The sequence below is a fragment of the Callionymus lyra genome, chromosome 10, assembly GCF_982586985.1.
Source record: "Callionymus lyra chromosome 10, fCalLyr1.hap1.1, whole genome shotgun sequence".
NCBI classification, from domain to species: domain Eukaryota; kingdom Metazoa; phylum Chordata; class Actinopteri; order Syngnathiformes; family Callionymidae; genus Callionymus; species Callionymus lyra.
In genome coordinates this window covers 12638679-12661550 of record NC_141827.1, presented here as the reverse complement: position 1 = coordinate 12661550, position 22872 = coordinate 12638679, and the positions used below count along the sequence as shown (strand labels likewise).

General features: G+C 39.9%; 1 protein-coding gene across 2 annotated transcripts in view; it reads right to left on the bottom strand.

Moving 5' to 3' along the window:
* The window catches only part of kaznb (kazrin, periplakin interacting protein b), a 120426-nt gene that overhangs the window by 54074 nt on the left and 43480 nt on the right, over positions 1 to 22872 (bottom strand). For both annotated transcript variants that reach the window (XM_087800318.1, XM_087800317.1), the window contains one exon: positions 19940 to 20168. In XM_087800318.1, the coding sequence (XP_087656444.1) occupies positions 19940 to 20168 (229 nt within the window). The remainder of the gene's footprint in view (positions 1 to 19939; positions 20169 to 22872) is intronic.

Here is a 22872-nt window from a genome sequence, read left to right as displayed (position 1 = left end):
TCTTTCTGGCGCACCGACTCAGTATATACACGGAAGTAATACTAACTTATGAGCGCTTGATCCAGACACTCGTCTCTTTCAACCCCCTTTGTTAAAGCATCATATTGTAAGTACTCGTTAATACATTGTATTGTTCATCATACGTACATACAACTTTTATAAATTCCCAGAGATGTAAACAACCACAAATCAAGATAAGTTACAACAATGATTACAGAAAATGTGTTTAATGTGGGATAATAAAACGGTACGGAAAATACATGTGGTTTCAAATGTTTAGTGGACAAGGCCTGACCAAGGGAAAGACTGGGTGGAAAATATTAGCGAGCACAGCAGAGTGCAGGTCAAGTCTTCGGAGAAACGATTTCGTCAGCGAGAACATTTTTTCTTCCATCAGCCACGAAAGGCGACTTGGCTGGAGCTCAACAGGAAGTTCTGACACCACAACTAGACTCATCTTAGTGGACGCCCGCTTCTTTTCGTAGTCAGTAAGTATTCACTCTGTTTTTGATGCAATTAAACAATTGTCTGCAACTAGTTCAGAACAGACTTCTATATTTATTTAATCATTAACAAACATTTTGGCCGACTCAGCACATGGTTTAATACATCCGTTAGTGGCTTCATTTTAAAATTTCAAATGGATTATTATGAACATAATATATTTTAAAATAAGAATATATTTAAATCTCTATTTATGAAACACTTATATTGTCAAAAATGAGCATTTAATATATGTAAGTAAGTAAGTAATTTTTATTTATATAGCGCTTTTCAAGACAGGGTCACAAAGCGCTTAAACAATCAAAACAATATTCAATAAAGTATATACTTTAAACACAACAGGAGTTCCAGAAAATCAAGGAAAAGCCAGAACAAATAAAAATGCGTCTTCATCTTCAGTATTACCATTAATGTATAATTTACATTTTTAAATCACCAATTCTTTAATTACCGTATTGAAATGTTCCATTTTATTTCATCTTACACTTGAATTTATCGAATACTTGTTCTACTACAAAATGTATATAATACTAATAATAAGCAAATGTTAATTACTTCAGAGGCTTTCATACAGCATTAAATATAGTCTCTTTAGGCCAATTCTTTCATGTCCAATCACCATACGATCAGTCAAAGGCAGCGTAGAATTTACGATTCAAAAGTCTGGGCAGCCGTGACCCTGCATGTCTCCTCAGGTGTCCGGAGCAAGATCCTAACTCTCCAGTCAAACGTCCTGCTTATCGTCTCCCCGGCTGGAATGTATACACTCTACACAAGCTGGACTCTCTGCTCTCCCTCAAAACTCATTCTCCTTGAAACCTCGCTCAGGGGGAGCAGATTTAAACGGCAGCCGAGGCAACAGTATGTAGGAGCAGCAATAAAGGCATCTGCTGCCGGAGCAATGAGGCAGTTTAACAGGATGAGTTCAAACTACCGGGAGGAACCAGGAAGTCTCTCCCTTTCTGTCCTCGACCGCCGTTTAGAGCCACCGGAGGCCCTCGGATGACTAAAGGTGAAAACCGAGGTGTGGTGTGGAAGCACGGGGAGAAGCAGTGAAGTCTGATCATTAACGGCGCCTCCTGTTGAGGAGCAGACAGCACAACACCCTCACGAGAGGGAATATCACTGAACACTGTGTCAGAACTCAGTTTTTTATCTGGTGTGCATCCATTATGGCAGAGTTATTGCCGCATTCTCTGCCTCACACTGCTAACGTGCACAGAGGAACAAAGGTAATCCACACGATGGTGTATTTTCAGTCAAACACAGCAAATCATCTTGTCGGTAAATTAATGTTTAAACACATTTTAAGAGACCAGCAGTATTTAATGGTCGTGACTGCAGAGATGCTTATAGAGAATAGATTCGGGCAACAGCTGGAATCATATCATCTTTTTCACTAGGATTAGTTACCGAGCAACACGTCAATATTTCCAGAGAACCTTTACATTCACCACGTCTGCACGAGGAGAGCTGCAACTAACAACTAGTTTAATAACCTACCAGTCACCAACTATTAAAACTATGAGTCAGTTAATAATAATAATAATTCCTCAATATGTCTTACAATGTAAATAGAGGTTGCTTTAATTATAAGCAAATGACGATAAAAACAATGCCTTTTATATACCAACTGTGCTGCCAATAGGCTGCAGAAAGAGGTTCATGGGATTTAACCACCGAGTTCGTTTTGGTCGGAGACCATGAGTCATCAATTGAAGTCGAGAAGTGAAGGCAGTACAATAATGTTGATGTTGTTAAGAGTAACAAGCTGACGTTTCTGCCGTCTGGGCCGGAAAAAAGCTTCTCTGTTGGCCTAAGAAATATTTGAATTAAATACTTAATTTAATGAGAATATTTGTAAATGTACTATTTTTCCCCATTGAAAGCTACTTAATAAATAATTCCAAATGCTTATCCACCTCCTTTCTATAGGGCTTATGGCGACGTCAGATTATTCCTATCCTTTTGATCGGCTAATCAGGAAGCGCGCTAGCTAGCTAGCTAGCTACAGCAACAAACTTGTTGTTAGCCGAACGAAAACAGAAATAAAGCATACTTGTGTTTCTTTACAACTCGCAATGGCTGAAGGAGAAGAAATCACCTATGTGGCAGATTTATTATCAAGGCCATTTAAAAAAAAAAACTAAAAAAAAAACACATTTCAAGAAAAGCTGGACATTGTTAAGAAAGTAATGGCAACTCCGAGGCGAGTCCGTCACAAGCGTTCAAAGGACTTGTTTCGCCACTTTTAGTCCATGAACTATGCGAGTAAAATGTGATTTTCCTGAATAATGTTGAGCCTTTATGATATGATGTTATTAGTGATGCTTGTGTGCAGCTGCAGTGTAAAGACACTTCGGATTTTGTTTCCTCACTAAAGGCTTTTATTCTGGACACACAAGTTATCTGTTTGTAATGCAAAAGCTCTTTATACTGCATTTCCGCATAATGGTTTCTTTCAATTACCAATATGTCACTCTGGAGGATTGATTGACTCTACGCGGTTCTCATTCCTGGAAGTCAAAGATATAATCGTGACTCTCAAGCTGTTGTAGCTGCTTTTTGAACGCTGGTTGGGTTGTTCCTCCCTGTTTTGTTGTTTGTGTTCTCATTACTAACTTTCAATGCAGGAAGCGTGTATTGTTGCCATGGAAACCACACAAACTCATAGTTGGAGTGTCATTTTGAGCAATGCACTGATGTTGTGGTCATTTGAGGATGATCTAAACGTCTTATTGAACTATAACAGTACATGGTCGGTCCTATAAATAACCCTAAAGTAGTTATTGAGAGGTGGATTCATTCAGACGAGCGCCACTGAAGGCCTATGTGTGAAATGCACGAGAACTTAAAACTCACATCATCTCCACTTCATCCGGTGAATGTTGTGATTGAAACGTAAATAGCTTTTTCTAATCTCATTTATGTATGTTGACAGTCTCTGCAGCGGATCATTTTTCATTTCTTATGTCAGTCATAATGTTGGCGTTTATGTACAAAATGTACATCCGAGTCAATATGTCTATGCAACATATCTGAGGTCAAAGCTTTCAACGCTCCGGAGAGCGTCGCTGCCGGGCGCCGACACATGTGAATACCCTGCAGCTCGGCGGAGACGCCGTCACTCATGCGCGACCCTCGGCAGAGGGACGTGATGAAGTGACACGCCTCACTCCACAGGACGACCGGCGACAATGGTTGAAAATTTAATTAATCTGCGACTATTGTCATGATTGATTTGTGTCGACAACAGCACTATCGCCAAGAGCGGGGAAACCACCGACCGTGGCCGGCTTTTGTAATCCTAGAGTCTCAGCGTGTCCTGGCTCTGCCCCGGGTTCTCTACCTGCACAACACTTAAGATAGTTGAAGATACGTTCAAGTACAATGACTTTTTATTTAATCAACAGTACTCTTTGTATGCGTTATATGTTCTGATATATCGCCGGACATTTTTGTTATTTTGCATTTTGATATGTGTGTAATGAATCTTGAAGCATGAATGCTCCTCCCCAGATGCAAAACTAATAGACTCAAGGACTCATTCATTCCTCGGGCTATTAAATTGTACAATTCTGAGTTCGGGGGCAGGAGTGGAGTTAAAGTATCATGATGTTCTGTTCTATGTTAGACTTTGTATCCTTTGTCTTTGTTATTTCTCTTTGATCTATGTTCTTTATCTTTAGATTGTATCATCTTGTTCTTTCTCTTTATTTCTCTTGTTCTTATTTTATATTGTTCATGAATATTGCTGTATTGCTGTGGCTAATTGGAAAAAAAACATTTCCCGAAGGAGACCTCCTGAGGGATCAATAAAGTTCTACCTAACCTAATCATGTTAAGTCGATGTAGATCAGATCACTTGCAACTTCTCATATTAATGGATGGATTTTTCTACTAACTCCAGTCTTTTTCAATCAATAGTCAAGGCAGAGCCAAGAGACCATAAGGGCCTGAACATCAACGTTCTTCTATTCAGCAGACAGTGCAACATACAAGCTCTTTGGAAGAACTCGTGAGCTCATCTCCCTCCAGCAGCTTCATCCCAGATTACATGCCTAAGAAATCAATGACTGGTGAAAGCTGATGGACACCTTTCTGGTTCGTGGGGAGAAAATCAAATACTAATTCCACCTTAAGTTGGGGTTCAACTCTTCTCCCATCAAGAGGCTCAAGTAATTGCAGTTTTATCCACAATCCACTCTAGTTCAAGTCAGGAGGTCCCAGCTGGATGTCCAGATCTTCATTTCCTGCTGCCCAGGGTTGCTGGAGGCAATCCAACGGGAGCAGGAGACACCCAGGACAGGTCACTCACAGAGACACCTCACCAGGACACCTGAAAAGTATGAATCTATAATAAAGTGCTTCTGCTTCCTAGAACAGAAAAGCTTTGACTTTTCCCATCTTGTGCGCACGAGAGAGATCCAGGAAGCCATAACTCATTCATGAACTCTGGCATATGGTGACGATTAGACGAGAAGGTTCCCATGACATTCACGCTAAGCTTTCACTTCTCAGATGATCTCCATCTCTCGGGGAAGCTCTTGTGAAGACAACGACGACGATCACATATACAAGGAACAATCACTGGGAACCATCTAAATTAATCCGCCACCGTCTCGAGTAGTAAGTCTTGACCTAGACACAGGAAATCCATGTTAAACACAGAGTGTTATTATACGTCAGAGTCGTCTGGGAAACGAAGAGTCCTGTGAAGCAGGAAATTGTTCATCAATGTGATTGTAAAATAAAGACGAGAAAGTCATCATGTCGTGATGAAGATGAAGCAACTGAGCATTTGTTTTAGAATCAGTTGGAAGCGTCTCTAGCTGGTCTGGTTGCCAACAACAGGTTGTTTTTGGGGACTTGAACCTTGGAGCTGTTGAACATTTTTGCTAAAATAACCAAAAATGTATTCAAAAATAGTCAAGCACTGCATATCAAGCACATCAGTATTACTGACAGAAAATCTGTCCCAGTGGAAACAGGTTCAAAGTACTTTTTAAAGTTAAATTGTGGAGAAAAATGGCAAAAAATGTCCATGTTTGACTGTTGAAACCATTTCAAATGCACTTGTTTGGCACCAGTATTAGATAAAAGTTGAGCGAAATGAGAGTTGGTATTTATACATATTTGCCAACAAACAAAAACAGAAACGATTCAAAGACTATGTGCAGAGAAGATACATCGCAGTAATTTACCTCCTGAATCCTCTTTTGACTTATTATTATTATCAAAGATTACATTTTTGCTGCACTAGTCAGGGTTCATTCTCCTGCTGGAAGATGATCCACGTAAGCGCGGAAAAAATGCAGCGAGGCATGTTGTCTATATCCAGCTCGTGCACAGGCATGAGGATGGGCAGGGACCCCGAAATAACATTACAAGGGCTCACTAAAATGCACATTTAGGAATGTATCTTCACAAGTTCACAACTCTCACCCGAGCAAGCTAACGTTTGAATTGGACAATTGATTGTTCGTTTTAGATTATCTTTTTTTATGGTCAAGAGAGCGATGCTTTTTTTAATTAAAAAATGTAAAACCCCATCTGTTCAGAACTTTACCCAAAACCACACCTTTGAAGCAGGGTCACATGACTCTAGGGGCAGGACAAATGGCACTATCAAATAATTTGAAATGAACATATTTATGACATAATGCAATACAACACACTGACAAACAAACTTAAACCAAGCAAGAAGGGAAGTAAGAAAAGTAAAACATGGTCGTCACTGACTAGTTCTTGTACTGTTGCGGTGAGGTTTTACTGCACCTGCAGCTCAGACGATTCTCCCTTAGCTTGAACAGGACAAGGTGGGCGTCGACCTCCGACCTCCGACCCTCAAAACAAAAGCAGTCACCTCGAGTCGGCGGCCACAGCGGCTTTCTTGCCGGAGGAATTCAGAGCATTTAAAACAATACTCCTGCCTGACCCGGCATGGACTTGAAAGGAAATATCGTTCCCTCCTGCACCGCAGGGAAGACGCAGCACAACAGACTTTAAAAGCCCACGTGGACTCGGCTCCCGCCGACACTCTGACACTTCATTACGTCCTCGCTATGCCATTACACGGCGAAAGGCAAATAACCAGAGTCATTATTAATTCATTGCAATTACCGCGTCTACGGTAGAGGCAACAGCATTTAGCCACGAGTGCTTCAACCGCTCGCCTCTTAAGTGCAGGTCACTGTCGGGTGTGTGTCGTCGACAAACGTCTGACACACACCGACAGTGACCTGCAGACACATCAGGTGGTTAGGATTCGCCATGTTAGCGCGTCATGCTAATGTGAACGTCTCTGGTCCGAACGTGCACCCGATTTGACTTCTGTCATACCATTGAATGGGCGCATATCCTGATATTATCATCCCATTCATATGGGCCAGTAGGGCTCTATTCTACCTACTATATTGTCTCGAGTGGGTTGCAATCCCACGTCCCTGGGGGCAAAAAAAAAAAACCATGGCCAATGCACTATCCACTGACCCTAACCCTAACCCTAGGGTCTTTAACCCTAACCCTAACCCTAATCTGGACCGCCGCCCTTGTGAAAATTTGCATTTATGTACATAGCTGCTAGAAAATACGCTAACTTTTTATTTATTCCGTTTAAAAACAGATAACTTTATCTTTCTTGGACGCAAACCGGAAAGATACGGAAAAACACGAAAGGATACGGAAGTACCGGGTTAGGTTTAGGGTTAGGGGAAGGGTTAGGGTTAAAGACCCTAGGGTTAGGGTCAGGCTTAGGGTTTAGCTCAGTGGATAGCGCATCGGCCATGGTTTTTTTTTTTGCCCCCAGGGACGCGGGATCGCAACCCGCTCGAGAAAATATAAAACATTGGGTCAACCACATGAATAGTTGATAACAGCCTATTCTACATGCTAGTAGGTAGAATAGGGCCCTACTGGCCCATATGAATGGGATGATAATATCAGGATTTGCGCCCATTCAATGGTATGACAGAAGTCGAATCTGGTGCACCATTCGTACTCAAGTAAGGTAAGGTAAGGTAAAACTTTATTGATCCCTCAGGAGGTCTCTTTCGGGAAATTGTTTTTTTTCTAATAGCCACAGAAAATACAGCAATTTTTCATAAAAAATCAAAATAAAATAAGAACAAGAACATAAAGAGAAAGAACAAGAAAGTCATCGCCATCTTGACAAATCAGTCACGTTGATTAGAATTTAACAATTTATATCAGAATAATATTTGTAGATGTAGCTCTTCTTCACACAAACATGCAAAAATAATCAAGACAATGCTAGTTTGAGAAAAGCAGGTTGAAAGATGATCTATTTTATCTTATTTAGATCCATTTTTCGTTCTTGAATCAGCACATTTTCTTACACAGTCTTTGTAACAGGTATGGTCTCTATAAAATAAACATGTGACATGGTAGAACTTCACCTGATTTTATAAAATACCGCAAAGAATCAAAATGATTGACATGTGCAGTTTTTACTGCGGTGATATGGAAGTCATTTTTTTTGGCTGCATTTAACGTTTTAAAGATGTCAATTCAACTCTGAGTCCGAGTCAGAAGTCACACAAATGAATGACAGAACCGTCACAAACGTCCTTCAATTGAATCCCCAGGACGCCACCAAAACAGAATCACTTCTAACAGCCCGTAAAAGAAACAACAAAACTGATCGACCACTTCTTGATTTATGCCGTTTGAAGCGAATACAAGCAGCGTTTCTTGACCCAGGTGAGAACAGAGCGTGAGCCCACAGATGAATCGATTCATACGTGCCGATTCATCATTTTATATTCCTCGGCAATCATCCATTTCCACTTCAGATTTGCCACTTGACAAAAAGACAACACAGACCAGACCCGGTAGCGAAGCCTCGGTAAAATATTGCACGGCCATAAAAACTAAACGGCTTTCCGATAATGAAATGCCAGCATATCTTTTATTACTGCTAAATCAAGAAAGGACATATTTAACCAACACTAAGCCGCCAGACTTTAAGATCAATAACACAAATCTACAGCAGAGAGATAAATACAAGGAGAGGAGGGGAAAGTACCGTAAAATGTGACCAAAATAATTGCAGCAGACAAAAACAGTCCAAACATATTCAGATATTCACAGTTATATTTATTTTGTGTTCATTTTCAACGCGACAAACATTAGTGATCAATCAGGAAATCAAGGGAAGACGGAATAACCGTCATTGTTATTTCAGATCCACAGAGAAAATGGAGTTTGAAAAATACTATTGGATTTGTTTTTATCTGTAAATAACGCACACTACTGGATGATGCGTCAGCCTGGCTGAGGAGATAAGACCGGCTGAGTCTGTGCATTCTTTCAAATCCCTTTTAAAAACACACAGACTGGCTTTTATGTGACGCGTCAGTTTTTAAAACTCAACTAAAAATGCACCTTTTGAAACTGGTTTATTCACATGTTTTGTTGTGATATCATTTTTAATGTTGTGTAGCTTTTTCCCCTTTAAAAAAAATGTTTTAAAAGAGGTAAAAAAGTGAAAACTCCTCTCCTACTGTTGTCTTTTTCACTCTTGTTTTTAAACTGTCTGCATGATGCAGGTTTCGAAAGGCACTTTATGAATAAAATGAATTATGTTTACCATAATTTCGTCGCCTCTTAACTTTTTGATGGATTATTTATTCATTTTAATCTATTATGTCATTTAAATTTCTCTTTTTGTTTTTATGTAAAGCTCCTTGTGTCAATGAACGTCACAAAAGACACACTTAAAACTAAAATACCTCAATAATGAGTTAGTCACAACATCTTTCCCACCTAATTTTTATATATATATATATATATATATATATATATATATATCAGCTCTGTTTAGCATTTACTTCTGTTATATGAATACTCTCTGTTATGTGAGTCAATAATATTTTAGCAAAGTTTGTTTTATGACTGTATGTTAAATAAATATTATTACCAGTGAAATTGAAACCAAAATGTTTTGATCGATTACAGCCTTTTATGTCAGTACCAGTAACATCATAGTACAGAATACCGTCGACTTAACCACTTAGAACACGTAGACGTTTTATTTTTCTTTATTAAAGGCCAAATTACAGTTTAACCAAGTACTTTAAACATTACATGAAACTCCTCAGGGAGAGTCACATTTTTTTTTTTTAATTTACACATGATCTGAATACCTTAACATATCTTTTGATCATTACGTTTTCTCAAGATTTTAATTATTAACTTTTAAATATACTACATAAAAAAAATATAAACAAATGTAAAGAAACTGGCTTGATTGTAATTTATTTACACAAATAGAACGTTTTGTAAAACATGATGTTTATATAATATATATATATATATATATATATCAATTTATATACAGTATATCAAAATTAAGTGGGGAAGATGTTGTGACCAACTCATTATTGAGGTATTTTAGTTTTAAGTGTCTCTTTTAGACAAAGACGAAGCCTCAACACCCGAGCACCAGTCGCTAAATTACCTATAACTGTAAAAAGGAAGGGATTACCCTGAAAATAATCTCAACCCTTAGTTGTCTTGAGGGAGTATAAAAGTTTGAACGTCGGGTGAATCATCACGACGACCTTACATGTTGTGTCATCACAGAAAAAAAAAACACTTTTAAATGCTAACAGCAAACTTTCTGGAGCTAAACTGTCCAAATCTTTTCAATTATCTTTAGCTAATGAGCTTCCATCTTCCACGAAACGACACCAAGACTTCCTCCTGCCGTGTTAAAGACCCCTGCCTCGCCGTGATGAGCTCTTTTACTGGAGGAAGTGGAGTGAGGAGGACGAGGAGGAGGCGAGCGATGTGTTGCAGGGAGCAGGCGGCGAACTCTCCCTGGCTATTGTTTGGACACAGCTCCTCTCACGCTGCATTGACCACAGACGGGGTGGGGCGGTCGGGGGCCACGAGGAAGGGGTTGCGGTGGGATACGAGAAGTTTAGAAATGTATTTGCATTCTTTCTCTACATTTGTGGAACAAGGAGGTGGGTGGTCCCCGGGGAGTAGGAGGGATCTCACCCTCATCCAGCTCCGCTTGTGTGCGAGATGAAGTAATGAGAGACTCGGGGGGGCCCCCGCCCCCCCCGACAAACTGGGGCCAGATGGAGAGAAGATTCTTCCCCACAATTACGCTGCAGCATTAAGTTCAGCTTCTCCACCAGCCAGAACAAATTATCACTCTCTTTTGAGGAGAATTTGTAATCATCACCGTGCAACTGCCAGCTGGGTAAACTGTTTCTAAGCTCCGAGCCGGGTTATCACCCCAAACACTCCACTTTTAATAAGGGCCGCGAGATCAACGCGATTCTTCGTCATCAAATGCTTTTTCGTGTCGTTTTAATTAAAACGGGACATCCTGGATGTTTTTGAGCGCCGGGTTGTTCCGATTCTCTGCCTCAAAATCCAGCTAAGCTGCGACACACACTGGTTCAGGATAGTTACTTTTAACTAGGGAGAGTAACTTTTTGTAAGAGAGGAAAAGGTAAATTGTTGCACAGGACGGTAGAAGGTTGAATGCTGGGAAAGGTGAAAACCACATTTCTCCAAGAAGATCTCCAGAGGGACTGATAAAGTCCAATGCTGTGTCTCAAATCGCATACTAGCGTACTCTAAGTTAGTATTTTTAGTGCGTAAGTGCGTCTCAATTCTTAGTATGCGAAATTTAATGCGCCATGAACACTAAATTGTCACTAAAACGCCCACAAAACTGAGTATGGTTCGATGGACACTATCCACCCTAAACACCATCTCAATGACGTTTTAAACGGAAGTTACGTCATATATAAATGCATATATATTCATATACTTACAGGTGTATTGTCAGCAGCAGTAGAAGGATGACACGTCTTCGGTGCTGATACCAGCTTAAATATCTCGCGAATATTTAGATTCTCATATTTTTTCTTTTTTCCAAACTTGCAAAACGTGCTGCCAGCAGGTGGCGATAGCGTTCAAACAGCTGGTTGAAACATCGTTAAATAGAAGTAGAAGAAGAAGCTGTCGCATCATTTCCTGTTAGTGTGTAGCAGCAGTGTTTGATCTGAGACGTACTATCTGTGGAGAATTTGCGTACTAGTTAGTATGTACACTATCCTGATGCATACTAACTTCTAGTATACTAAGAGAAGTATGCAATTTGTGACACAGCACAAGTCTAAAACAATAAATGAAATATAAAAACCCAAATTAAATAAAATAAAATAGGGCTGCACCAATTGTAAATTGTTTGCAAATACAGATCGCCACATTTCTGAGTCTCAACAGACATTTTTCTCAAACTAGTATTGGTTCTTCATTTTTTTTCGTGCTCGTGTATGTGAAGAAGAGCTAAATCTGCAACAAGACTAAGATTGTCACTTCAACGACGGCACTTTTGTCTTCACAAAAAGGAGCCTTTCTGCGTTATCGCCTCACTCTTTTGTTCATGCAACCTTTGAAAATAGCAATTTATAGAAAGTTAATTGGTTTTTCTGTGCCTTCATTAAAGAGATACAGTGTTCAGTCATAAAGTGTTTCGCCTTTAAAATATCACACGGCCTTGAACGTACCATAGCAATCCCATAGTCATTGAATGCATCATGCACGTGTCAAAGAGGTACAGGGAGGGTTAACATCGTGTTTCTTCCAGACAAAAAAAAGAAAAAGGAAAGAAAAAGTAGATGACATGCACTGTATTGCAGAGTGATCTAATCAAGTTGGACAGGAAAGGCTGAAGTAACAAGTAATGAACCCGTTAGAATAACAGAAATGAACAAATTAGTTACAGCATGCGAACTGAAAAAGTAACGCCGCGTTACCCCTGACACTGGCGGAAAGTGAACTGGTGAAGAGGAGCAAATGATAGTCTGGGTAAATGGTCGAGCAAGTCCTATATCCAAACATATTACTGTAGATTTCTATGTTGTCTAGTTACTTTGTCACTTGAGTTTCTGATGTCCTAGAAACACCGCCATGATATATTTCCATGAGTAATCAGGGCGAGCGAAGACGGTGACGTTCATGTAAACGCGGTGTCGTCTGTAAACATTCTTTTGAACGGGCGACGCCCGTTATGGGTGACATCACACTGCATGGAGCGTTGCCTCATTTCCTCATAGAACATATCATATAGACCGACATCAAAGGAGTACTACAACAAACTACTTACATTACTCTTGACATTTTGTTCAGGTGAACAAACAGATAAATAATCATCTTCAGCTCTGTTTAGTATTTACCTTTGCTACAGGAATACTCTCTCTTATGTGAGTCAATAATATTTAAGTAAAGTTTGTTTTATGACTGTTTGTTAAATAAATATTACTAGTGAAAGTGAAACCAAAATCTTTTGATTGATTACAGCCTTTTATGTCAGTACCAGTAACATCATGATACAGAATATTGTCGACTTAAACCCTTAATACATGTAGACCTTTTATTTTTCTTTATTAAAGGCCACATTACAGTTTAACCAAGTACTTTAAACATTACATGAAACTACTCAGGTAGAGTTACATTTTTTTTTTTTCATCTGAATATCTCAACATGTTTTGATCATTATGTTTTCTCAAGTTTTTAATTATTAACTTTTAAATATACTACATAAAAAAAATATATACAAATGTTGATGTAGAATTTTGGCTTGAACTAAAGAAACTGGCTTGAATGTCATTTATTTACACAAATAGAACGTTTGGTAAAACATAATAATTAAAGCAAAGGTAAACAAAAACTTATAAACAGTCTTTTTCTCTCACAGAAGCAACTTCATATTTTCTGAATCTCGTTTTAAAGTAATGCAATCCCCAATGCAATGAAAACAATAAAGCAAATGCAACTGAGGATTGCTTAAATGAACATTAAAAATGCAGCAAAAAAACAAAGCAATAAAAGTGCCACTTCATCTCTCTCGGCAACAAGACTTCCCCTTTATTGTCCATAGAGGTTGAGCAGTTAATGTTTTTGAACCTCATCCTCATTAATAATTCACAATTATCCTTGTGTTCATGCATTTAGTTCTTGTTGTTCAAGTCAGTAAAGTGATCAAAGGAGGAAACAAATCCAAACATTGTGGGTTGAATTCACTGAACGATCGATTGTCAGTAAGATAGCAATTATTCTCTCGACCTGAAGCTACAATAGTTGTTCTTTTAACAATATAAGCATCAAGCTGGGACGCCGACGATCTTAAGAAGGTCACTCAGGCAGTTTGTCCTTGTGCAAACACTATAAACAAACACAATAAAGCGTAACTACCCCCTCAAGGTACACTTAAAGGTCTTTTCGGGTAAAACGTTTTTAAAAAAACTGCAAAAGAACATTTTACTCTAAGTCTTAAAGTGTTTTGAACGAGATTAGGATGTCAGCCTTTACTCTCGTCAGTATTAAGTCTGACCTCAAAACAAATAGTAAGATGAGAGGATAGTATGTTGACCACAAAGTGTTGGATCCTCTACCTTTAACCTTTATACTGTTATACTGAGTCCTTCTCAGATGGCCATCACCACTTGGTTCTGTGCTGCAACAAACTACTGCTAATAAGTGGATGAAATGAAAAGGGGGATAAAAACAACCTGTTAAGTTGTTGTTCGTGCTTTTGAGATTCAAAACAAACCCAGCTAGCCATAGCTAATGAACAAACATAGAGCTACGTCAAACGGCTCCTGCGGGTCCCTTGTACGTCTGGATCAAACCAGCAGTTGAATGGACTGCTGTTGAATTATTCTTGGACAGGTTTAGACTATGATTTCTGCCTCCTGTAAACAACGCTCTTTAGAGGTGAGAGGTCAATATACAAAAGTACTGTATTTTCCAGAATATGAGTCGCAGTTTTTTTTTTCATAGTTTGGCCGGGGGTGCGACTTATACTCTGGAGCGACTTATGTGTGAAATTATTAACACATTATTACCGGTATATCATTTCACATGTTATTTTCACACTAAACCGCAAGAGGGCGCTCTAGGCCTGTGTTGATAATTTCGACGTAGAAGAGGAAGGGTCGCATCTTCTACCTCCGGAGTTAGCGGAGTTGTTTAAAAGTGACACAGAGGATGAAGATTTCATTGGATTTTCGTTATTTGGAGTTACACGGATGGTTTGGTAAACTTCTTAGCATGTTATTTACGCTATAGTTATCTGAATAACCCTTAATATGTCATGTTAACATACCAGGTACGTTCTCAGTTGTGTCATGTAACGTAAGCATACTGTACAATTATTCAGCCTGTTGTTGCCTCTATTCTATTTTTATTTTTAATTGCCTTTCAAGATGACATGTCTGTTCTTGGTGTTGGATTTTATCAAATCAATTTCCCCCAAAAATGCGACTTATACTCCAGTGCGACTTATATATGTTTTCTCCTTCTTTATTATGCATTTTATGGCTGGTGCGACTTGTACTATATTGTACTTGAGAGACTTATAGTCCGGAAAATACGGTAACTAAATAAACCAAGTGTATTTCAATGCACTTTTATCACATAGTTGGTCCCATCTTGGCCCTGGTGCTGTGTCTCAAATCGCATACTAGCGTACTCAAAGTTAGTATTTTTAGTGCGTAAGTGTGTCTCAATTCTTAGTATGCGAAATTTAGTGCGCCATGCACACTAAATTGGTGTACTAACACGCCCACAAAACTGAGTATGGTTCGATGGACACTATCTACCCTAAACGGCTGCCATCTTAGTGACGTTGTAAACGAAAGTTACGTCATATATATATACATATACAGTATATTCATATACTTACAGGTGTATTTTCAGCAGCAGTAGAAGGATGACACGTCTTCGGTGCTGATACCATCTTAAATATCTCACGATTATTTCAATTCTCATAATTTTTCTTTATTTCTTTTTCCAAACTTGCAAAACGTGCTGCCAGCAGGTGGCGATAGCGTTCCAACAGCTGGTTTAAACATCATTAAATAGAAGTAGAAGAAGAAGCTGTCATGTGATTTCCGGTTAGTGTGTAGCAGCAGTGTTTGATTTGAGAAATACTATCTGTGGAGAATTTGCGTACTAGTTAGTACGTACACTAAACTGATGCATACTAACTTCTAGTATACTAAGAGTAGTATGCGATTTGAGACACAGCACTGGCCTTCATTTTAATATAAGAAGTAGTCTGCTGGCTTCAAACAAGCCCGAGGACACTGACAATTGTTGACCGCAATCTTCAGTTGTGCCACAAGATGTCACCGGGATTAAAAGACCGCGGCTCCAATTTCAGACCACCATATGCCCCCTTAAACTAGAAGTGAAACCAAAAACTGGTGTTAAAGTTAATCCTGGTGAGCGTTGAGCCCGAAAGATTGCGTCTGATGTTCGCCGAGGACGGCCAAGGCCAACAGCAACAGCCGGGCTGAAGTGCAGGTTTTATGGCTCGATTGGACAGCTGTCAGGGAGTCCATGGGCTCCGCGGGGACACACCGACGCTGCTAAAAAACACTGACAGTTTGGCTCGGTGTAATGCGTGTGTACAGAACGTCGGGTCATGAATATTAACAAGAAGACCCGCTACCTTGTTCCAACGCAAGCTATGGTTTGGAGAGGGATTCACACCTAAAGAACGTTTAATCTCCCTAAGCCAGTGGCCGCTGACGCCGGCTCATCGCGTCCCAGCTGCCCTGACCCCAGAATCCTGCCGGTTGACCTAAAGTTAGAAGCTTTTTAAAAAAAACAACGAGTTCTCGTCCCGCCTGACGCCGGCGAGGTCACGGCAGCGCGTCCGAAAAGATAAGAACCAGTCGGTTAAACTCTGTCCGGCCTCGGCTACAGTCGATGGACCAAATCTGTCACCTGACCGCTGGCCTCCAGTCTCTGGGAACAGGAAGTATGACATCACTCGGGCTGATATTCAGGAATGCGGGAATGTCAGCTGCGTGTTAACAGTGCCGCAGAAGAAAAAAAAAAGGGATGGAAAACATGGAGGACTTTGATAATTCACTGCAGATGAGTTCTAAAACTCCACCAAGATGTCTGTTGATTCACTGCTACTTTGTATGTAATTTTTGAGTTTTCAGAACATGCTGTTTATGCAGGCAAATACACAAACAGAAAGACTACAGATACACAAAAGCATAAATTACACTCGCATATACTCACGCTCGAAGCGTCGGTCAACATGAGGGCGAGTAGAAAGTTTGGGTGAACTAAGGTTCAGTATTACTCTGCAGCGAGAATTATGACCCGCTCTAGTAGAAGAACTCACATTTCTCCGATCCTTAAAACTCTTCACTGGCTTCCAGTTTCTTCCAGGATCAACTTTAAAATTCTGGTTTTTACTTTCAGATCTATTCATGGTCAGACTCCTCCTTACATCAGTGATCTGATCCGGCCTTACACCCCAGCTCGGGCTCTGAGGTCTGTGGATCAGAATCTACTGATGGTTCCTGAACACGGCTCAGGACCAGACGATAGAAATCCTTCCAGACTGTTGCTCCTAAGCTTTGGAACGATCTTCCTCTCTCTTTGCGCTTGATGGATCTACTGACTCCTTTAAGAAACATCTTAAGACGTTTCTATTTGTTCAGGCTTTTCCTTGATTTTCTGGAACTCCTGTGTTGTCCTCAGTATTATCTTGACCTTTAAAGTATATACTTTTTTGAGTATTGTTTTGATTGTTAAAGCGCTTTGTGACCCTGGTCTGGAAAAGCGCTATATAAATAAATATTACTTACTTACTTACTATTATTTTCATAGTAATCTTTGACTTTTTAGAGTCTTTTTTTCAGAGGCAAAAATGTACGTCCATTTAAATGTAACAACTGACGCTCAAACACTTAAAAAACATCTTAATATCTCTGTGGTGCTCGCCGTCTGTAACGTACCTCTTGTATTGAAGCCTCGACTAGAACAGCTTGTTTAACTAACGCTACTAGGTCATCAGCCTTAACCTTGCAATGTGTTTGAATGAGGAACCACTTCAAACAAACTTAAATATATAGACTTATTTTAACTTTGTTTCATAACAATTCCTTATGTTTTGAATCGTGTATTTTTGGACAAAGACAACTGAGCTCCAATTGCTATGTTAAAATGTAAAATGAAAATCAAACAGATTACACTAAAAATAATCAGAATAATGGTCGACATAAAGGTGGGTAGAAAACGAGTGAAGCCGACTGGAGCCTGTCCAAGCTGCCAAGGGTGAGAGGCGGGTACACCCTGAACACATCGCCAGCCTGTCGCAGGCAACACGGAAACAAACAACCACTTACACCTACGGACAATTTTGAAGGTCCTCAATCAATCTCTGTAGGTTTTTTTGGAACGTGGGAGGAAACTACGAGGATCGCACGGAGTAAATCGATGCACGCCTAGAAGGAACATACAAACTCGCCTGCAAAGAAAGACCCGAGTGAAGTGAACTTCAACCATTTTGAAGTGAAGCAGTGACACTAAACACTCCAGCAGCTACGATCACTCGTTCAAAGTCTTGAACACATATAGGCAAAAACACAGTGTCCTGTCCTGCTATCCTCTTAAATATGATCCTCACTTCGAGAGACTTGCTTTACTCAAGAGTCACAACAAGATCCACCTCCTGCTTGGCTGCTGAAAATCCCGTCAGTGGCATCAACACGACACCTTTGTCATCTCCGACAGATGGTTATAAGTTTACTGTAAAAGTGGCAAAAGTCGTCGCCTTGACTTCATTTGACACTTTTACAGTAAACTTATAAATCCGATTCTAACCTAAGTAAACCTTTTAATCAGGACACAAAGAACAATTCAACCTCAGGAAATTGATGATTGTTCCATTGATTTTGATCCTAATATGAATATCAACTATGTAAGTTTTTATCTTGCCTACTTCAATTTGATGTCAATTATTGTTATTATAACTCCCGTTATTATCAGCGTCATCATTGTTATTGTTGTTTTTAATCAATATTATCATCCACATTGTTAACAATATTAGAATCATCACTTTAATTGTATTTGTTGTTATTATCAATGTTATGATCATCATTATCATTGATTTTTGTTATTATCAATATTATCATCATCATTGTTTTTGATATTATCAATATTATCATCACTATGAACATTGTTAACAATATTATAATCACTCCTTTAATTGCATTTGTTTTTATTATCAATATCATCATTATCAATGTTTTTGTTGTTGTCATCAATATCATCATCACTATCATTGTCTTTGTTGTTATTATCAATATTATCATCATTGTTTTTGTTGTTATTATCAATATTATCATCATTATCAATGTTTTTTTGTAATTATCAATATTATCATTATATTTGTTGTTATTATCAATATTATCGTCATCATCAATATTTTTATTGTAATTATCAATATTATCATCATCATTGTTTTTGTTGTTATTATCAAGATTATCATCATCATTATCAATGTTTTTGTTGTTATTATCAATATTATAATCATAATTTTAATTGTATTTGTTGTTATTATCAATATTATAACCACCGTTCTAATCGAAGTTGTGCTGCTGATGTGAATTGTAAATATATCTGCTGAACATAAATCAGAGATGTGTAGTAAAGACAGCAAGAATAAATACTTAAAACATACATTAAAATAGGAAGAGCAGATTGTTTGTTCAATTACTGAAATATTATGAAATACTGACGCTAGTCATTGACACACAAGTAAACGTGAGTAAACTATTCTGCCAAAATAACAAAAGTTAAACTTTTGACACCCACAGAATCAGAAGTATACAAGTGCATCCCAAGACAGATCACGAGAGACTAAAGCAAAGGTTTAAAGAAACAGAAACCAAATGACAGAAACTTAAGATGACGTCACAATGACATCACCGTGTTTGTTTTCACAACATGCATGTGATCAGTAGGAACACACATGTAACCCTCACACCATCAGCTTATTTATGATCTCTGGATGAGAAACTAACTGAGCAGAAACCAAAGCCAATGAAACAGGCCAGTGCACAAAACCATTTCAAGCCATTTTTTGTACACATGTGTGAGCAAATGTCAATAAATGTCAATATGTTTTGAGAAACCACCAACTGAAGCACTTCAGTACAGATGTGTGTCCATGTTAAAGACACAATCATGTATATTACTGCAGGTCTATAAGAAGCCACTGATCTTCCAGGAACACCTGACCCCTCACACGCCTTCATGAACCCTAGATCCCAGACCCACTGACTTCCAGAACCATGTCCTCTTTAGGCCATAGATGTTGTCATCATACTGTTCCGGAAGGTTATAAACACAAAAAAAAAACTCTGGGAAGAGGGAAAAAAAAGCTGAGGGAAGCAAAGTCTAAAGGAGCCAAAGGCGCTGCCTGGGAAACCAACCCAAGCATGGGAGTCTCTTCTGGCCGCTTCTCAAAAACCCTCCCCTCTGGCTCCGCTCTTTTTTTTTGTTTTGTTACATTGTTTGAACGCTTGTGACAACATTCCATTGAGTGACAAACACATGCGGGGGTGACACTCACCTCGGTATCGCAGGCTGTCCTCGCGGTGGTTGTACTGGTGCTGCTGGTGCTGGTGCTGGTGGTTCTCGAAGCAGCCGGGCGGGCTGCTGGCGCCCAGCTCCGCCAGCCTGCAGCTGGTGGCGGCCAGCTCGGCGCGGAGGTTGGTCACCTCCTGGCTGGCCGACTGGATGGCCCCGTCGATCCTCTGCGCCAGCTGCTTGTTGTCGTCCATCATTTTAAGGATTTTCCCCTGAGGAGCAGATCCACACAGAGCGGCATGGTGTCAAGTTGAAGCAGCGAGACTTCCCGCCTCTGGTGTCACCCCCTGTTTTTCCCCTTTTTTTGTTGGATCCACCTGCGCGTCTTCTCGACACGGACCCCCCCCCTGAGAACCTCGGGGGCTCCACCCGCTCCTCCACTAGTCCGCGTGCAGAAGAGCGTGCGCGCGGAGCGAGTGTCGCGAGCAGCTGCTCTCAGCGAGGACCAGCGCACTGTGAGCTGCAGCCTTTTAAAAATGGACCGTACCATGTGCGGCAGGACCAGGGGGGGGGGGAGCCACTGGGGGAAAAAAAAAACTCTGAAGCTAGAGAAGCGGCTAAACTCTTTTTGCTAGAGAGAGTTGCGGACCGCGGCGTACTAGAGTCGAGTCTTAAAAAAGAAAAAAAAAGAGTTTCCCTTCCCGGCGGAAGCACGCACGTAACTCTCTAGATGTACTTCCGGTTCTGGAAGCGTCACCACCGCGGGAAAGTTGGCGGCGCTTTGACAGGCACTTGTCAAGCCCTCTCTCGGTGTTATTTCACTCTCCCTTCCTCCCTTCCTCCCCCTCTCACTCAAACACCCCGCTGCCTTTTTGTCTCACCCGCCACCCCCTCTCTTTTTCATTCCTTTATATATTCATGTCTTTGTCCTGGGAAACCTCACCCCCACAAACAGTTGAAGGGGAAAAAGAGGCCTCGCTCTCCTCCGGAGGGAATATACACTTGTACACACTCAGAGCTGTTGGGATCACTTACAAAATACCTTCTACTTACAAAACCCACTGTTTTACATGAAGAAAACTTTTGTCTGGGTAAGATATGTTCTAATATTCTCACCGACAGGAAGAAAGGGTCACCATTAAGTGGCTATAAGATGTGTTAAATAGGTGTTCTTCAGAATGGTGTGAGCAAGATTTATTCGATATTAACAGAGACGCACATTGGCGCAGCTAGAAGGGTGCTAGGTGGGAGTGTTTGTGTGTCCCGCGACGGACCGGCATCCTTTTCAGGGTGTCCCCCGCCTCTCGCTCGAAAGAAGCTGGGATAGGCTGAATCAGGTGCTGTGTCTCAAATCGCATACTAGCGTACTCAAAGTTAGTATTTTTAGTGCGTAAGTGCGTCTCAATTCTTAGTATGCGAAATTTAGTGCGCCATTCACACTAAATTGTCGTACTAAAACGCCCACAAAACTGAGCATGGTTCGATGGACAATATCTACCCTAAACAGCCGCCATCTTAGTGACGTTGTAAACTGAAGTTACGTCATATATAAATGCAAATATATGTATATACTTACAGGTGTATTTTCAGCAGCAGTAGAAGGATAAACACGTCTTCGGTGCTGATACCATCTTAAATATCTTGCGAACATTTCGATTCTCATATTTTTTCTTTATTTCTTTTTCCAAACTTGCAAATCGTGCTGCCAGCAGGTGGCGATAGCGTTCAAACAGCTGCTTGAAACCATCGTTAAATAGTAGTAGAAGAAGAAGCTGTCGCGTCATGTGTGGTTAGTGTGTAGCGACAGTGTTTGATTTGAGACATACTATCTGTGGAGAATTTGCGTACTAGTTAGTATGTACACTATCCTGATGCATACTAACTTCTTGTATACTAAGAGAAGTATGCGATTTGAGACACAGCAAAGGACTGAATTTTAGACTTTGAATATCCCAAGATCAAACTTCTTAAAGAAAGAGAAGAAAGTCGAGGATTATTATTATGGATTAAAAATAAAACTGCTATTTTTTTAACCTTAAGGTTAATATATTTGAACAAAAGTATTCATTTTAAGTACCCTCCCTCTTTTGATTGTGGTAATTAGTTAATACATTTTAGATGACTTGACAAAAATTGGATAGCAATTTTTATATGTTTGTGTATTTGAAGAAAATATAAATACACAAAAAAAATGATCAATTCTTATAGATAAAGGATTTATCTGTTGAATAACTACAAAAAAACGTAATACTATTAAGGGCAACTAATGTGTTGATGTAAGTGTCTGCGGAATAGATCTTGATTTTTTTCCCCCCCAGCTAAATTTTTTTTATACCACAGCCACGCCTACTCTGCTGTGATCGTTGTATAAACAAAGCGGGCGTGGTTAGAGCTGGCTGGAGGAGGAGCGAAGCCCATTATTACGTCATAACTTCGCTCTCGTAACCTCTCGTTCACTGAGATTTCAGACGGGGGAGAACTTTATAAAGTCATAACTTCAAAACATGGACATGATGACAGACTTGAACAAACAAAGCAGGAGCATCTTCATCAGTCCAGCTGTGAAACGCCATCATCACTCATTGAAAAAACCTCAGAGATAAACACAGTTTCCCTCTTTACGCCAAAACATGCCGGATATTGCTGAGCCATCACAACCTTGAATCTGCATTTGACATTTAATTTTTCATTCAGCAAACACACCGTGTCTGCGAGAAAAGACGCAACCAGGGAGTGATACATCACTCTGGCTGTCATCAGCAGATCAGGCAATAAAAGTTCTTCTCTCATCTGTATTCACGACATCAGCAGAGACTGCAAGGCGACTCTGATGGACGGACGAGGGTCTTATTAGTCGCAGTAAGTGTTGTTTGCTGCCTCTTTATTGGACGCACATCCAGCCCTGGAAGTTGATGCGGTGACACACCTGCACATGTTCTATTGTCGTGTCACATTTGATTACTTATCTCTAGTTGT